The following is a 17141-nucleotide window of genomic DNA, read 5'->3' as shown; positions in this document are numbered from 1 at the left end:
TTATTTATTTGACAGAGAGAAATCACAAGCAGGCAGAGAGGCAGGCAGAGAGAGAGGAGGAAGCAGGCTCCCTGCTGAGCAGAAAGCCCGATGTGGGGCTTGAACCCAGGACCTGGGATCATGACCTGAGCCGAAGGCAGCGGCTTAATCCACTGAGCCACCCAGGCGCCCCAGAGTATAGGTTTTTTACATCTCCTTGTTAAAGTTATTTCTAGATCTTTTATTCTTTTTGATACAATTGTAAGAGAGATTATTTTCTTAATTTCTCTTTCTTCCTTTTTCTTTCTAGAGAGAGTGAGCAAATGTGAGTGGGGGCAGGGGAGAGGGAGAGGGAGTGAGAGGATTTGAAGCAGATGTGGGGCTCAATCTAATGACCTTGAGACCATGACCTGAGCTGAAATGAAGAGTCAGATGCTTAACTGACTGAGCCACCCAGGTGCACCTTAATTTGTCTTTTTTTTTTTTTTTAATTTGACAGAGATCACAAGCAGGCAGAGAGGCAGGCAGAGAGAGAGGTGGAAGCAGGCTCCCCACTGAGCAGAGAGCCTGATGCGGAGCTCCATCCCAGGACCCTGGGATCATGACCTGAGCCAAAGGCAGAGGCTTTAACCCACTGAGCCACCCAGGCGCCCCTTAATTTGTCTTTCTGATAGCTCATTATTAGCGTATAGCAATGAAGCCAGTTTCTATATGTTAACTTTGTATCCTTTACTGAATTTGTTTATTGGTTCTAAGGTTTTGTGGTGGATTCTTTAGGGTTTTCTGTATATAATATCACATCATCTGCAAATAGTGACTGTTTTACTTCTTCCTAATTTGGATGTCTTTATTTCTTTTTCTTGCCTACTTCCTCTGGCTAGGATTTTTAATACCATGTTGAATAAACATGGCAAGAGTGGGCATCCTTATCTTATTTCTCACCTTAAAGGAGAATCTTTCAGCTTTTCACCATTGAGTATGATGTTAGCCTATGAGCTTGTCATATACAGTCTTTATTATGTTGAGGTATGTCCCTTCTTTACCCATATTTTAAATCACAAATGGATGTTGATTTTGTCAGATTCTATTACATCATCTATTTAGGTGATTATATGATTTGTATTCTTCATTTTGCTTATGCTGTATCATATTGATTGTTTTGAAAATGTTGAAACATCTTTGCATCCCTAAAATAAAAATTCCACTTGATTGCGGTATAGAATTCTTTTAATGTACTGTTGAGTTCAGTTTGGTAATATTTTGTTGAGAGTTATTGCTTCTATTTATCAGATGTTGGTTTGTAATTTTCATTTTTTGTAGTGTCTTTGTCTAGTTTTAGTATCAGGATAATGTTTACCTTGCAAAATGAGTTTGGAAATGTTCCCTCCTTTTTTTTGGAAGAGTTTGAAAATGATTGGTATTAATTCTTTAAATATCTGGTAGAATTCACAAATGAAGCAATCTGGTCCTGGACTTCTCTTTGTTGGGAGGTTTTTGATTGCTGATTCAATCTCCTTACTAGTAATCAGTATGTTCAGATTTTTTATTTCTTCATTATTGTTTTGGTTGGCCTTTGTTTTTAGGAACTTACCAGTTTCTTCTAGGTTGTCCAATTTGTTGGCATATAATTGTTCTTAATAGTCTCTTATGATCTATTGTATTTCTGTGATATCAGTTATGATTTCTCTTCCTTCATTTCTGATTTTGAGTCATCTCATTTTTCTTGGTGAGTTTAACTGAAGGTTTGTCAGTTTTGCTTATCTTTTAATAAACCAGCTCTTAGTTTCATTGATCTTTTCGGTTGTCTTTTTTTTTTCCCAGTGTTCCAAGATTCATTGTTTATACACCATACCCAGTGCTCCATGCAATACGTGCCCTCCATAATACCCACCACCGGGCTTACCCAACCCTCTACTCCCCTCCCCTCCAAAACCCTTAGTTTGTTTCTCAGAGTCCACAGTCTCTCATGGTTTGTCACCCCCTCCAATTTCCCCCAACTCACTTCTCCTCTTTTTTTCCTAATGTCCACTGTGTTAACCCTATGCTCCGCAAGTAAGTGAAACCATATGGTAATTGACTCTCTGCTTGATTTAATTCACTCAGCATAATCTCCTCCAGTCCCGTCTTTTTAGTCTCTTTTATTCACATCCTCTCTAATCTTTATTTCCTCCCTTCTACTAATTTTGGGCTTTGTCATCTTTCCATAGTTCCTTAAGGTGTGAAGTTAGGTCATTTGACTTTTCTCGTTCCTTGAGGTAGGACTTTATTGCTATGAACTATTGCCTTAGAAATGCTTTTGCTGCATCCCATAAATTTTGATTTTTACATTTCTATTTTCATTTGTCTCAAGACATTTTTTACATTTTTCTTTTGATTTCTTCTTTGACCCATTTGTTGGTGGTTCAGTAACATGTTGAATATCCACATATTTGTGAATTTTCCACATTTCTTCTTGTAATTATTTCTACTTTTATATTATTGTGGTTGGAAAAGTACTTGATAATGATTTTAATCTTAAACATATTAAGATTTTTTTTAAAGATTTTATTTATTTATTTGACACAGAGAGAGATCACAAGTAGGCAGAGAGGCAGGCAGAGAGAGAGGAGGAAGCAGGCTCCCCGCCCAGCAAAGAGCCCGATGTGGGGCTCGATCCCAGAACCCTGAGATCATGACCTGAGCCGAAGGCAGAGGCTCAACCCACTGAGCCACCCAGGTGCCCCAACATATTAAGATTTCTTATGTGTTCTAACATATGATCTGGTCTAGAGAACGTTCCATATACACTTGAGAAGAATGTGTATTCTGCTTTTAGATAGAATGTTCTGTATATATCTATTGAGTGTATATATCTATTGAGTCCATCTGTTCCATCATATTGTGTACAGCTGATGTTTTCTTACTGATATTGTCTGGATGATCTACCTGTTGATGTAAGTGGGTATTAAAGTCCTCTAATTACTGGTGCTATTACTTTAGGTCTGTTGGTATATGCTTTATATATTTTAGGTTGATCCTATGTTGGGTGCATAAATATTTACCAATATTTATGCTCTCGTTGGATTGACGCCTTATCATTACATATTGTCCTTTGTTATTATAGTGTTTTAAAGTTTATTTTGTCTGATGTAATTAGGGCTACCTCCAACTTTTTTTTTTTTTTTTTAATTTATTTGACAGAGATCACAAGTAGGCAGAGAGGCAGGCAGAGAGAGAGAGAGAGAGGAGGAAGCAGGCTCCCCGCGGAGCAGAGAGCCCGATGCGGGGCTCTATCCCAGGACCCTGGGATCATGACCTGAGCCAAAGGCAGAGGCTTTAACCCACTGAGCCACCCAGGCGCCCCAACCTCCAACTTTTTTGGAGGTTTTTATTTGTATGGGCTATCTTTTTTCATTCCTTCACTTTCAGTCTGTGTGTGTCCTTGCACCTGAAGTGAGTCTCTTAAAGGCAGCATATAAATGGGTCTTTTTTTTTTAAATTCATTCAGGCACTCTACTTCTTTTGTTTTTGGGGGTTTTTTGTTTTGTTTTGTTTTAGGTTTTATTAATTTGAGGGACACCTGGGTGGCTCAGCTATTAAGCGGCTGCCTTCAGCTCAGGTCATGATCCCAGGGTCTTAGGATCAAGCCCTGCATCAGGCTTACTGCTCACCAGGAAACCAGCTTCTCCCTCTCCCACTCCCCGTACTTGTGTTCCCTCTCTCGCTGTCTCTCTTTCAAATAAAATCTTTTAAAAAAATTTTGAGAGAGAGAGAGCAACAGAGATAGTGAGAGAGCCCAAGTGAGGAGAAGGAGAAGCAGGCTCCCCACTGAGCAGGGACCCTACTACTGGGCTTGATCCCAGGACACTGGGATCATAACCTGAGCCAAAAGCAGATGCTTAACTGACTGAGCCAGCCAGATGCCCCAACTCTTTGTCTTTTGTTTGGAGAATCTGGCTCATTTACATATAAAGTAATTATTGATAGCTGTGTACTTATTGCCATTATGTTGTTTTCAGGCTGTTTTGTAGTTCCTTCTGTTCCTTTGTTTTCTTCCTTTGTGGTTTAATGACTTATAGTAGTACACTTAATTTCTTTTATCTTTTGTGTATCTACTATAGATTTTTACTTTGGGGTTACCAGGAGGCTTACATATAACAACTTATATTTGTATCAGTCTATTTTATAACAGCTTAAATCTGAATACATTCTAAAGTTCTATGTGTTTACCTCCCTCCTCCATTTTGTTTTTGATGTTACATTTTACATCTTTTCATCTCGTGTATCACTTGTTTGTAGTTTGGGTTTTGTTGTTGTTTTTATTCTACTTTTGTCTTTTAGCCTTCATAATAGCTCTATAAATGATTCGCCCATTACATCTTTCCTATATATTTACCTTTGCCAGTGAGATTTATACTTTCACATTTTATTTAGTGCCCTGTCTTTTCATCTCAACAAAGTCCCTTTAATATTTTTTGTAAAGCTGGTTTAGTAAAGTAATTAACTCCTTTAGCTTTAACTTGTCTGAAAAACTCTTACTCCAATTCTGAATGATAACTTTGTTAGTTAAGAGTATTCTTGACTGGAAGTGTTTTTTTCTTTCAGTACTTTGAATGTGTCATGCCACTGCCTTCTGTCCTGTGGTTTCTGCAAAAAAAAATCTGATAGTCTTATGGGGGGGTTCCACTGTACATAACAAGTTTTTCTTTTCCTGATTTCAAGATTCTCTTTAACTTTTGACATTTTAATTATAATTTATCTTGGTGTGCATCTCTTGGGGTTCATATTTATAGAACTCTCTAGACTTCCTGGATCTGGATTCTGTTTTTCCCCCCAGGTTAGCTTTCAGCCATTATTTTTTGAAGTAATTTTTCTGTTCCTTTCCTCTCTCCTCCTTTCGAGAGCCCCATGATATGAATGTTAGTCCACTTCACGTTGTCCCTTAAGTCTCTTATACCATCTTCACTTTCTTTCCTCTATTATAGCTGTAGAATTGGGGTGCTTATAGGAGGGGAATTCAGCATCCTCTCAGAACTAGGTGATCAAGGAGCATCCCTGAGTGGCAGGCCCCAAAGACTAGGGCACCAGAAGTAAAAATGGGACACAAGATGCCTATAAAATCTTCCCTCCAAGACATCCTGGGGTCCCCCAGAGGTTTCCAGTAAGTCTTGCCAGCCCTTAAAATGTGTTTAATCTGAAGCCTGCCCCTCAGCCTGCAGCTATGATGATAAGCTATTTTTTTTTTAAAGATTTATTTATCAGAGAGGAACAGAGAAAGCACAGGCAGGAGGAGCAGTAGCAGAGGGGAAGCAGACTCCCCACTGAGCAGGGAGCCCAATGTGGGACTCAATCCCAGGAGCCTGGGATCCTGACCTGAGCGAAGACAGGCCCTTAAGCGACTATGCACCCAGGTGTCCGTGATAATAAGCTGTTAGTCCTCTTTTACAGACTGAATTCCTGGGCCTGTTGTCTCTTGCTGTGCCCTGGGGATACTGGCCATTTCCGAACTATTTCTCTGTTGGTTACAGTCCTGTGAGGCCCACCAGCATAAGCCCCATGGGCCCCCAGAGCCAGGAAATGCAAAGGTGTCCTCTAGCAACAGCTGCAAAAACCAAGGTACCAGATGTAAAACCAGGGCACGGACACTTATAGAAGTTCCTTCCTGAGAGAGAATGGTGTTCTCAAGTACAGCAGAGGGAGAGGGAGAAACTGGCACCCACTAGCTGGGGAGTGACAGAGGAGAGTGTAGAGATGGTGCCTACTAAGAAAGAAAAGTAGAGAAAGGGAAAAAAAAAAAAAAAAAAGCCTAGAGGGTTTTTTGTTTTGTTTTTAAGCATCCACCAGTTGGAGCAAGATAGAGGGGGTGCACAAAGATGGGTGCCCACCAGTCCCTATACCTAGAGTACCCCAGCATGCCCCCAAATGTGTCAGATCAGGTGCCTGACCCTCAGGCCAGTGTCCAAGACAAGTAAACAAGACCCTCCCACACAAAGTCCAGACACCTCTGAATGGGCCACGTCCAGGTTGGGCCCTGAGGTGGGTGAGTCCACATGTGTGAGCCCTTTAAGAGCTGTTGCTGGGATTGCTAGTCTTGTGGGTCTCGGGGATGTAAGCCTGTTGGTTTCCAAAGCTAGCTATTTTAGGGGCTTGTCTTTCAGGTACAGATCTTAAGAGCTGGGTTGCCCAACATGGGGTTCAAGCCCTTTGCTCCTCAGAGACGAACTCCAGGTTTTGAGTTCCCTTCCAGCTGTGAGTCTCCGCATTGGGAGTGGTACTTATGGCAAGATTGTGTCCCAGCTTCTCCTAGCCCGTGACCTGGACCTTCTCTCATTCACTCAATGTGTAGGAGTCACTCAGTTTTTAGAGTTTTTGTTTTTTCAGAGTAGGCTGTCCTTTATGTAGCTGAGAATTGGGGAGTTTATGAAAGGTTAGTTCAGGATCCTTTCACATTGTCCTCTTCAACTGTATCATCACCTGCAATTTGATTTCCATCTTTACATAATTGGAAAGATGAGAGCAGCCACCAAGAGTGCAGCAAACCCATGGCCACAGGACCCCAAGATTTTGTGTTTAATCCTCCAGTGATAAGCGGCTACCATAGGGTGCTGCCCAGCCCAGGCCCGGAGCCTTGGAAAGAGCAGGTCTCTCAGATATCCACACGTGTCTCCTTGTTCTAGAGTCTGTCCCACTGTGAGCTCATCACAGATGACGGGATCCTGCACCTGAGCAACAGCACCTGCGGTCACGAGAGGCTGCGGGTACTGGAACTGGACAACTGCCTCCTCATCACCGACGTGGCCCTGGAGCACCTGGAGAACTGCCGCGGCCTGGAGCGCCTCGAGTTGTATGACTGCCAGCAGGTTACCCGCGCAGGCATCAAGCGGATGCGGGTAAGGCGGGGCTGGCACACTTCCTAAGCAAACGAGTATGTCAAGACTCTATCTTCCACATTTTATTCTAAGCTTATAGTGATGTTCTACAAGTGTCGTCTTGTTCAAAATTTCCTTATTAGATCTTACTCCGGCCAATTCAACTTCCAGAATGGGTGTGGGACAGAGGTTCTAGAGTCTGGTGATCAGACCCTTGTAGGGAGAGAGACTTAGAGTCATTACCAGCAGGAAGGAAACCATGGTCTTGGTTAACTTCCAGAGAACAGGGCTTAGATAGAACATGGCTTTTCTTGTCCCACATAGTTCACATAGTTTTCTTGAATACACTTTACGTTGAGCAGCTTTGCATTTACCTCCCAGAGCTGCCCCAGGTGCTAACGGCTACAAGGATGCGCTCAGTGTCCATACAGAACCAGCGACTGCCCCCAGGGCAGATATTCAGGTCTCCTCACTTCAGAAGGATACGTATGTAAACAGGAATAGCTCTAGCCTACATGAGAAACTGTATTTGAACTATCTGCCTGAGAATCAAGGAGGGTCAATTCTACAAGGCAAATTGCGGGCTTGTCTAGGATTGTGCCTGTAATCCTCAAATACACACGTAATGACTACTCCACATCTGTCTGCTTTCTGCCTCCAGGCTCAGCTCCCTCATGTCAAAGTCCATGCCTACTTTGCTCCTGTCACCCCCCCGACAGCAGTGGGAGGAAGTGGACAGCGACTGTGCAGGTGCTGTGTCATTCTCTGACGGCGACTGCCTCAGTCCAAGGCACGATGAAGTGTCCCTTCCTCCAGAGAAGACCCGGGTCTTCCTGCTCCGCCTTCACCCAGATCTCTTGGTTCTCCATTGGGAAAGACATTTACAGGTAAAAGACTTCAGTAGGGACTGCAGTAACTCTGGTGATAGTTCTCACCTTCATTCTGCTACGATACAATCCAATCAAAGCCTTGTGTCTGCCAGCACATGGCAAGAGTAGTCTCAGCACAGCCTGGACCACAAAGGGGACCTGGATCTCTTAAGAGGTGGGTGCCTTCTTAGGTACCAGCGTCCTGCCGTTGGCTTTGTCAGCGCTCCTTAGACCATCAGTGTTAGCACAAACCGAGCAGAAAGACTAAGCTGTTGATTTTCTACCTGATACTGAAGCCAGTGGCCTACTTTAATTCACAGTGATTTCATTTGGATTAGCAGGACTTTTCCACTTTGAAGATGAAATAGTAACTTTCTCAAAGTGACCTGTACTGCAAATTCGTGATGCCTGAGAGTTTTATACGTAGAGACTTAGGTGGGAGGCAAGTTAGGTTTCCATGAGACACCAAAGAAATGAGGACTCTGAACTGGGTGGAGCAGGGCCTTCACCTTTCTATCAACTTGTCATACACTCTTTTGGGGACCAAAAGCTAGACAAAAACCACCGAGTCCATGTTGCCTGACTGGAAACAAGCTGTGGCAGGTGCTACTGCAGAGTGCATTTTTGTTCTAGGAGAAAAGCTAATCGTGTCAGCTCTCACAAAATTTGGGGGACCTTAAAGAAATAGAATTAAGGCTTAAGTTATCTATAATATATATAATCAATTAAAAATAATGAATGGATGCATGTAGAATGGATGTGATTTTTTCCAAGTTTATTTTAAAACCTTAGAAATCGTTACACCAGAACTATTCCAAAATTGTACACACTTAAAACTCAGCTCAGTAAAGTGTTGGCACCTTTTAGACTCATAAAAATGAATAAACCATTGCAAAGCTTAAGTCAGAGGGTTTTATTGCTATAATCTTCATGGCAGACAAATCTGAGCAAAACCATTTTCCAAATTCAGACCTCCCTAATATCTAGAATCAGGTAAGCACTAGTTTCCATTCTGTGCTGTCCACATATGTGATATTTATGAAAATCAGGAACCCATCACCACTCTCACCTCATGAACTTCAGACTTCCTAGCAGCCGTTCCCCACCATGAAGAGCACAGCTCACGGGAGGCTGGAGTGGAACAGCGAACCCGACACGGTACTTGCCCGTGACCAGTGGTACCTCCAACAGATGGACCATTTAGGAGCATTTAGGGTACAGCAGAAGAGAAGGAAGGTGCATACATGACCCCTTAAGTTAACAAGATTATCAGAATAAGCGTTCAAGCCCTGATGACCTCACCACCTGGCGAGATCCTCTAGTTTTTCCTGGTCTAGAATGTGCACGTATATACCACAGGGGTTATTTTAATATACATTTACACCACTATGTGTGGGGGCATGACTGATGCAAGAAGCTATTTAAATAGCATAAAACACAGACTTGTGTCAGTAAATTATAGTCTCTGTTTTTAAAAATTTCTATGACCAGGGCTTTCTATACGGTCTCTTTTGAGCCAGGACACAACCTATCAGAGTTACTGGACTCATTCCTCAATGACCTATGACCTCATTAGAACACAAGAGCAGCTCAGGTGAGGTTTCTCAGATTAGAAAATCAGGTTTGCTTCCTCTGTAGGTGTGGAACAGTGAGAGGAATCATTTGTCCTCAGTTGCATCATCTTTGAGAAAACAAACCAGAAAGAACACAACACATAGGCCTTGCCTCTTACAACATGTGGACTTGGGGGTGCTCAGAACACCTGCATGGAACCCCCTCAGATTCCAGGACTTCAGGGGACACCATTAGGAAGTGTGATTTTAAATGAGACACGCATTTGCAAAACAATCGGAAAACATTTATTATACTGAAATGTATACATCCTACTATTAAAAAAACAAAGTAGCAAATTTGCTGGTGCCATAATTTAACCTGCTTCACTGGGACAGACTAATGGTCAATGCTGCTTGGTATAATTTCAAGTTCAATGAGCTTTTAAAACCTGATGAGGAATTCAAAATAGCACACAGCATTAAATGACATTTATTTCCGTGTATCTTTGAGACTCAAAAAGGAATGCTAAACAGACAAGCAAAAACAGTATGCTCACTTCTTTCAAGTGGTTGGTACAGAAAACGTGTTCATATGGAAGCAAAGGGAGATGACAGAAAGGAAAGTTCCTCTGCTTTTAGGGTCTAGAGGAGTTACATATATTTTCAAACTGAAGATGAAAATATTTAGAGACTGGGCTTCTCTGTATCCAATAACCCTTTAAGAATTAAACACAAAAGGTCAAAGCTTTTACCCACTGAAGTAGTTTGTCTTCTGGGGGATTTCAAAGCCTAAATTACTCATTCCTATTTCTGCCTGAACAAAGGTAAGATTCAAATAAACACATTCAGAACCAAGACAGCTGGGTAACTGGTCAGAGCTGCTATAGTTAAAGGGAAACAGAAGTCTGCTACACCACAGGCCTCACAGATGCTTGCTGGTGTGCATGGGGAAGGCTTCGGGCAGAGGGAACCAAGAAAGGAAAATTGCAAAAGCAGTGGGCTCCCTTTGAGAAGTGTACTGGCAAACAAGCATTTGGTTTTGTGGAAGAGGCACCCTTTTTATAGAAAAAAGTTATTATGTAGTATATAAGAAAGCCTCTTAAATAATCACCAAAATATTTACCCATGATTGTACTAAAGCTCATATTTCAAAAGTGTGGGGTATTTTTATGGTACAATTTAGTGTTTCATTTATGACATCTCATTTGCCACAAATAATTTCAACTTGTTGATAATGAAGACCCCTTAACAGCAAGTCAGAAACGACCATACATTTCCCCCTACCTAGGTCACCAGTTTCCATTGTCTGGGACAGGGCTTTAAAAACATTCAGGAACAGGATGGGGTGGGTTGGGGAGGGGAGGGACAGAGAAAGGGAGGAATACCACACGAGTTTAAAAGGGACTTCAAAAATGAAAACCAGAAACAAAACTCTAAAAATAAAGCAGAAGCAAAAGGTTTTCAATAATCTGTGACAAAGCAAAAACACAAAAGTCTTTGTACCTATTAGGATTTACACTGATCCTCTCACCAAGGTACTCTTGATAATGCAGTTTGCTTCAAGCCCGCCTTCCTGGCTCGGATCTTTCCCGATCTGGCACAAGCCCGTCACACACACCCTTAGACATGATTTCTTCCGAGAAGGTGCCAAGCCTCTTACCTGACCCCTGATCACGGTCTCGGCACATCGCATCTGCAGACAGATTCCGTGCTGGCTCCATGACAGCACTGTCCCCCACCCCTGCTCTGGGTCAGCATAAGGTTCAGGCAATAAAAGCCAAACTGGCACAGAAAGGTAAATGCCCACAGTACGTTTTTACATTCATTTCCAAACCGCATACAGTGTAAAAAGACAGCAAAGGCTGCTTCTAGGAACTGTATCTACTGGCCTCTGCCAGAGAAGCAGGCAGCCCCGCTGGCACGTGGCCCCAGAGCCGCACGCGTGCTGTCCCGACGTGCTCACTCTCACGAGGATGCTTGGCTATGGCAGTGACAGTGAGGAGATTCGCCTCTCATACAGCTCATTAGAAAGGTCATCTTGTGTTTTCAATATGAAACATTTCATACGGTAAAATCCAATCCCAAGACTTCTTGGATTCAGTCTTCACACACTTTTAAGCGTGACTTTATTTGGTACTGAATATAGTTCAGACTAAGTACGACATCACTTCAAAACTATGTGGATACCATCACCGTTCTCAGCTGCAGGAAAAGGAAAGAAATGTGACACACAGTTCTTTTGGGCGGGCTTAGGAAAATCAAGGCCATTAAACTGCAAACTCCCAGAAAGCTATAGCTTCTCTTCCCAATTCAAATTACCTTTAAGTCTAGAGAGAGAGCATCTGCACAATCCCTGTTGGGGTATTTTACTTTCTGATGTGGGGCCCATGTGCCCATGAGGGTCAGTACCCCTGCTGCCTGTCTGCTCTGGGGCGTGGGGGGAGTGAGGGGGCGGGAGCTGGGGCTGGCGCAGACTCCTGGGCAGGCCCCAGGCCAGCCAACTCCGCATGACACACGCACACTGGGTGCTTCCATCCACCTTTCCTGGAAATGAAGTTTTTAACCTCCTCAGAGGCAGATCTGAGACATTCTGAAAAAATCACTACTTTTGTCTGATGGCCTAGTGTTTCTCAGGAAATGGCTGGAAGTAGTACAGGCATTCATCACGGAACAAAAATGTTTTCATGAGGACAGGAGTCTGAATAACATGCTGCGATCAGAGGGGATGTGCTAAGATGTCTGACATTAGCAACATCCACTGCTTTCTTAGAACACAATGATATGATTACAGTAAGACTTTCCTTTTTTAGACCTTTTGAGTTTTGGAGAGTAAAAGCTGTACTGCTTTGACGACAAAATGCTGAGCAGAAGAGTGCTAAGCCCAAGAGGCTGTGACAGTGAAAGAGGGAGTGAGCCAGCTCAGGGGAAGCTACTGTGCCTACCGCTAACGGAATGGCAAACACAAGATGCCACACGCACATGAAGCCGACCAGGCGCTGCAGTTTTGGACTCCATCCTTCGAGAGGGACTACTGGGAAAGGGGGACACAGCGCCTTGCTCTCTGAGGTGCAGCTTTTGTGTTAGGCCTGGATTCGGCTCTTAACCCACTGGATTTTAAAAAGTCTCCTCATATAAAAATTTTGCATTTAAAAATCCCTCCATTAGCCCTCTGAGCCCCATCCGGGCCCTTCTTCAGTATTTTTTCCCTAAATAACTGCAGTGCCTTCCACGGCTTAGAGTCACTGTGGATGTGCTAAAGGCTTCCAAATTCCATCTCAAGTCCAGGCCTTTCCTGCCCACTCCAGATGGGGATAATTCACTGCCAACCTGGCTTTTCCAAGCACATATAAAATGGAACTCTTGACTGTGTCTCTCCCAACCAGTCCTGCTTCTCTACTAGGTACACCGTCTGCCCAATGGCTCTTAACAAGAGTTACCCCCACAGTGCCACTCAAATGTAGAGCCCAGCAGGACCCGCCCATAAATGTGTCAGACCCCAGTGACCTCTCCTGCCTCCAGCTTTCCTCCAATTCCCATCTGCTTTCACAGAGTCATAAGAGTGGAAGAAAAGAGCGCCTGGGTGGCTCAGTTGGTTAAGCCACTGCCTTCGCTCAGGTCACGATCCCGGAGACCCAGGATCAAGTCCCACATCGGGCTCCCAGTTCCGCGGGGAGTCTGCTTCTCCCTCTGACCTTCTCCCCTCTCTTGCTCTCTCTCAAATAAATAAACTTCAAAATCTTAAAAAAAAAAAAAAAAAAAAAAAAATAAAAGGGTGGAAGAAAAACCTAATCCCATTCATCCTTTGTTGAAACAACTTCACTGATGTCTCCAATGCATTTCAAATAAAATCTCAGCTACCCTCATGCCCAGGTCCTGCACACCAGACCACACCTTGTACTCTGACTCTTGCTCTGTGTGCCCCTCACGCTGTGTGGCAGTGACACAGCCTTTGCTTGGCCCTGCACAGCAGCCCAGCTCTTTCCTGCGTACACCTTGGGGTGTTCCTCAGGTGGGCATCTCCCCTAACTCTTCAAGTCTCAGCATTACTAACACCTCCTCAGAGAGGCTTTGCCCATCCGCTTCAAGTCCCCCCTACCCAGCACCCCCTTAAACACAAGCACCTCCCACTTACCCACTCCTCCAAGGCACTTAAAAGATTTTGTAATTGCATGCATCTGGTGGCTAATTCTGGTTTGCCTTCCCTACCAGGAGTTCCATGGAGTGTTTTGTTAAAGACCTCTCTAGCACCAAAAGCTGTCTGACACAAGGTACTCAAGAAAATGGTGGCTGAATTCAGTACTTTTTCCCAATAATCTGGGACTGACTCCCCTTCCTTATTTGTTAGTTTCTATTACAACCACTAGAAATATTCTCTTGATTCATTTTTCAAACTCTTAAAACTAGTAAAGCCAGCATTTTCAAAAGTAAGCACACAAGGTGACTGATTACAAGCACACACCATCTTTCATTTCAGCATTTCAAGACACATGCACTCATGCAAAGTACCTTTTACTGTGAAGAATAAAAAACAACTCTCATCTTGAAAGTTCTGAACCATCTAGAAAGATAAAGCAGATAACAATTAAGATCCAATTGTTTTTTCCCTGAGCTGATCAGAAAAGAGTAGAATTAGCAGCTCCAGGAAAATGTCATCATCTGTACACTGTTGCACAAATACAGAACTCAGTGGTCAAAACAGTAACTCGTGAAGGCAGCATGAGGTGGTAAACATTCGCACCTGCTACACTGGCAGGGCCTCAAGCTGACCAGGCCTGCCCATGTCTGGTCCCTGAGATAGCACCACAACCCGCCTGACCCACTGGGAGCTTTCCCGGCTGGGCCCTGTAATGACTCTTAACACAGAGTCACAGCGTTAGTGGTCTATTATTACCTGTTTGTTGCTGAACACTGGGAGAACCTTAACATTTTTAAAAATGAATCATCAGGGACACCTCAGTCAGTTAAGCACCTGCCTTTGGCTCAGGTCATGATCCTAGGGCCCTCAAATCGAGCCCCCATCAGGCTCCCTGCTCAGTAGGGACTCTGCTTCTCCCTCTCAAATAAAATTAAAAAAAAAAAAAAAAAAAAAAAAAAAAAAATTTTTTTTTTTTTTTTAAATAAAGATCAATCATCCAATAGTGAACAAAAGGAAAACACATCCAAACACACTTCTTACATAAAATGGGCCAAAGCCATGCTAACCCCGAAGTTCCCGGAGAGTGTCTAAGGGAGGGTAGGGGAGCAGAGGGGCCAAAGCCACAGGTCTGGGTTTATATTCCTTGTATCACCAGGATATCTGAAACTCCTGGTTTTAGATTCTTACAAATTTGACACCAGTTCTTTAAAACGGATTCTCTGGAGTACTTCCATAAGGGGATCACAGAATTTTTCCATAGTTCTTCAGTGATAAAGAGAAAGGATATGCCAGTGTGGAAGGGAAAAGCGATGGCACGCCAGTTCACATTACCTGATCGCTAACAAGAATGTGAATACCGGTGGGCCCCTGTCTGTAGACCTGGTTAATCTGGTGGAAAGGAATATTAAACACCAATGCAAGTTTTCGAGCAACTTCTGAAGCAACCATTTCTTCCAAGTAGATTGCATGATAAACTGAAATAAAAAATAAGAGTAGCTTTTTAGCAGTAATCGTTGATCTGTTTTCCACATCTCTAAGATCACCCCTTTCAAAGTATTAAAAAACATATGTATAAAAATTAAAAATGGGAACTAGTATCTTTCCTCCCTTACCCCCTGAAATAATAATAAATTAACAATGTCACAGGTATAATTTAATAAACGTTAACAGTAATATCTGTATAATAGGGTTTGAAGTTTTCATTTTTCTTAAAAAACAAACAGGAATTTACTGCAAATGTGCACAGGGGTCTTTATGGAGTAATGGGACTAAAACCTGATGGAGGTAGTGACTGCAAAACTCTCAATTTACTAAAATGTCCTTTACTGGACGCTTACAATGGAAGGATTTTATGGTAAATTTCAGCTGAAGGAAACAGTTTTCAAATTATCATGTGTGTCTAGCAATATATAAAAAGAACTCTATCGCTGTTGATTCAGTAATCCTACTACTGGAAATTTATCCCAAGGAATCCCCCAGAGAATGAAACACGGTACAGAAGACACCACATAAAAAGCTAAGGATGTGGACAGTGATGCGTGCTGCTGCGTCCTCCAGAGGCCTGTGTTTCCGGAACATTTCCCTTTGCAGCAGCTGTCGTCTGCTGCCACGTGCATGTCCAGGGAGCCTGGCTCTTACAGGTCCTGCTCGGTCCTGGACTCAAGCCAGCCAGTGAGCAGATCACCGTGCTAGAACTCTCCAGCACCTTCCCCAAACAGGAGGGTCTCTCGTGTGCCTACAGTAACGGAAACCTCTACTAATTACACATTATGGAAAGCTTAGAATGTGGAACTATAGTCAAGGGGAGACAGAGAGCTGATCTAGAGCAGAGTCCCCAAACTAAAGCCTGTGTAAGCCCAGCGCTGCCCTCACTTGTTCTTTTCCAACAGAACTGTATCAGAATGTGGCCGCGCCCATCACCGGTGTCTGGTGGGAAAGAGCCCCCAAAGTCCACAAAGTCAAGGCATTTCCTACTTGGCCTCTTAAGGAAGTTTGCTGGAAATGCAGAAAACCCCTGCCCTAGGGCTAAGCTGGCCAACATTTCCTACATTCCTCCACAAACACCTTCCCAAGTCCAACAGGCCTGACCACATAGATGTAAATGATACACAAGATCCTGATACCTGGAGAGCTCCTTTAGAATTTTATCCTTTCAGATTAACTTTTTTATCTTCAGTCTTCAAACTCACAGCTTTTAAAGTCAAAATGACACCAAGTGGAAAAACTCACAAGAGACTGGGATTTTTCAAACACAAAGTGACACTTATAGGTCTACCCGAAATAAGGTAAATGATTGCCCCTGTGAATTCCATAACACACTTCTTTCTGGAGAGTTCTGAGCATGTTGCCCTTATTTTGCTTGAGAATAGGGCAGAGGGGAGGGAGGTATTACCACACACCCAACCTTACAGATGAGAAAACACATCCTTTAAAAGCGTAACTACTTTTGTTTTTGAGGGCCGTATTTAGAGGAGAGAAGGGCCAGGGTGTGTCTGCCCTCAGCCAGCACTCTATGGATGGAGAATTGCCTGGTGTGTGTGAACGGTGCCCCAAGGACGTGGTGCCGCTCAGCACACAGCTCACAGCACTGGCCCGCTGTCTGTTGGAGACAAGTCCACACACTTAGTGCTGGAACACATGTGAATCTCTGCACATGTGATATTTTAAGGTTTTCCCCCAGTCAATAAAAGGGGGGCAGGGAGAAAAAGAAAAAAAAAAAAAGAAAAACCCTCCTGCTTTCTTGCCAAGCTGCCAATGTTACAGTCATCATTTCAGTAAATTTGAGATGTAAGGGGGGACTAAAAGCCAGCTAAACTCCAAAAGGCATTCAAGCTGGTCTTTCACTTATTGGCGCTTTCCAGCACAGAAAGCCAAATACAAAGGAGACTCAGAGAGTGCTGGAAAGAGCAGAGAAAGGCAGCTAGCTTCCCCTCTCCCGAGGCCTTGGCCCCAGCACCACTGCCCCTCCTGCTGTCCGCAGTCCCACCCAGGCAGCTCAGCGGTCCTTCCAAGCCCCGCGCGGGGCCTTCCTGCTTCTGCCTCCGTGACAGAAAAGGTGCGATGGGAAGCCGTGATGCCCTCAGGACCCACCGTATGGCGTCCCACTGCCACTGTCGCCTCCGCCGCCAGCCGGCTGCTGGCCCTGCAGCGGTGAGCTGCTCGGCTGCTCCTGGCAGACATAGATGGTCAGGCGGGGCCTAACCGACCTGCAATCAGAAGACGCCCCACGTGAGCCGCAGCAGGTACAAAAGACCAC

At 43.7% G+C, this 17141-nt stretch overlaps 2 protein-coding genes across 4 annotated transcripts in view; one reads left to right on the top strand and one right to left on the bottom strand.

Annotated features, from left to right (window-relative positions):
* The window catches only part of LOC111159170 (F-box and leucine rich repeat protein 2), a 151304-nt gene extending 142865 nt beyond the window's left edge, over positions 1 to 8439 (top strand). Inside the window, exons 14-15 of one of the 2 annotated variants that reach the window (XM_022521606.1) lie at positions 6636 to 6848; positions 7489 to 8439. In XM_022521606.1, the coding sequence (XP_022377314.1) occupies positions 6636 to 6848; positions 7489 to 7596 (321 nt within the window). In that variant the 3' untranslated portion in view covers positions 7597 to 8439. The remainder of the gene's footprint in view (positions 1 to 6635; positions 6849 to 7488) is intronic. The other variant, XM_022521607.1, reaches the window with a different exon arrangement.
* A 203-nt stretch (positions 8440 to 8642) lies between these two features.
* Positions 8643 to 17141, bottom strand: part of LOC111159169 (upstream binding protein 1) — a 58348-nt gene continuing 49849 nt past the window's right edge. Inside the window, exons 13-16 of one of the 2 annotated variants that reach the window (XM_022521604.1) lie at positions 16976 to 17091; positions 14717 to 14859; positions 13756 to 13807; positions 8643 to 11451 (exon numbers count right to left, since the gene is read on the bottom strand). In XM_022521604.1, the coding sequence (XP_022377312.1) occupies positions 11414 to 11451; positions 13756 to 13807; positions 14717 to 14859; positions 16976 to 17091 (349 nt within the window). In that variant the 3' untranslated portion in view covers positions 8643 to 11413. The remainder of the gene's footprint in view (positions 11452 to 13755; positions 13808 to 14716; positions 14860 to 16975; positions 17092 to 17141) is intronic. The other variant, XM_022521605.1, reaches the window with a different exon arrangement.

Source organism: Enhydra lutris, unplaced genomic scaffold, assembly GCF_002288905.1.
Source record: "Enhydra lutris kenyoni isolate GAN:26980312 unplaced genomic scaffold, ASM228890v2 scaffoldscaffold66, whole genome shotgun sequence".
Taxonomy (NCBI): Eukaryota; Metazoa; Chordata; class Mammalia; order Carnivora; family Mustelidae; genus Enhydra; species Enhydra lutris.
The sequence above is the reverse complement of the archived record's forward strand: the minus strand, read 5'-3'. Positions and strand labels throughout refer to the sequence as shown.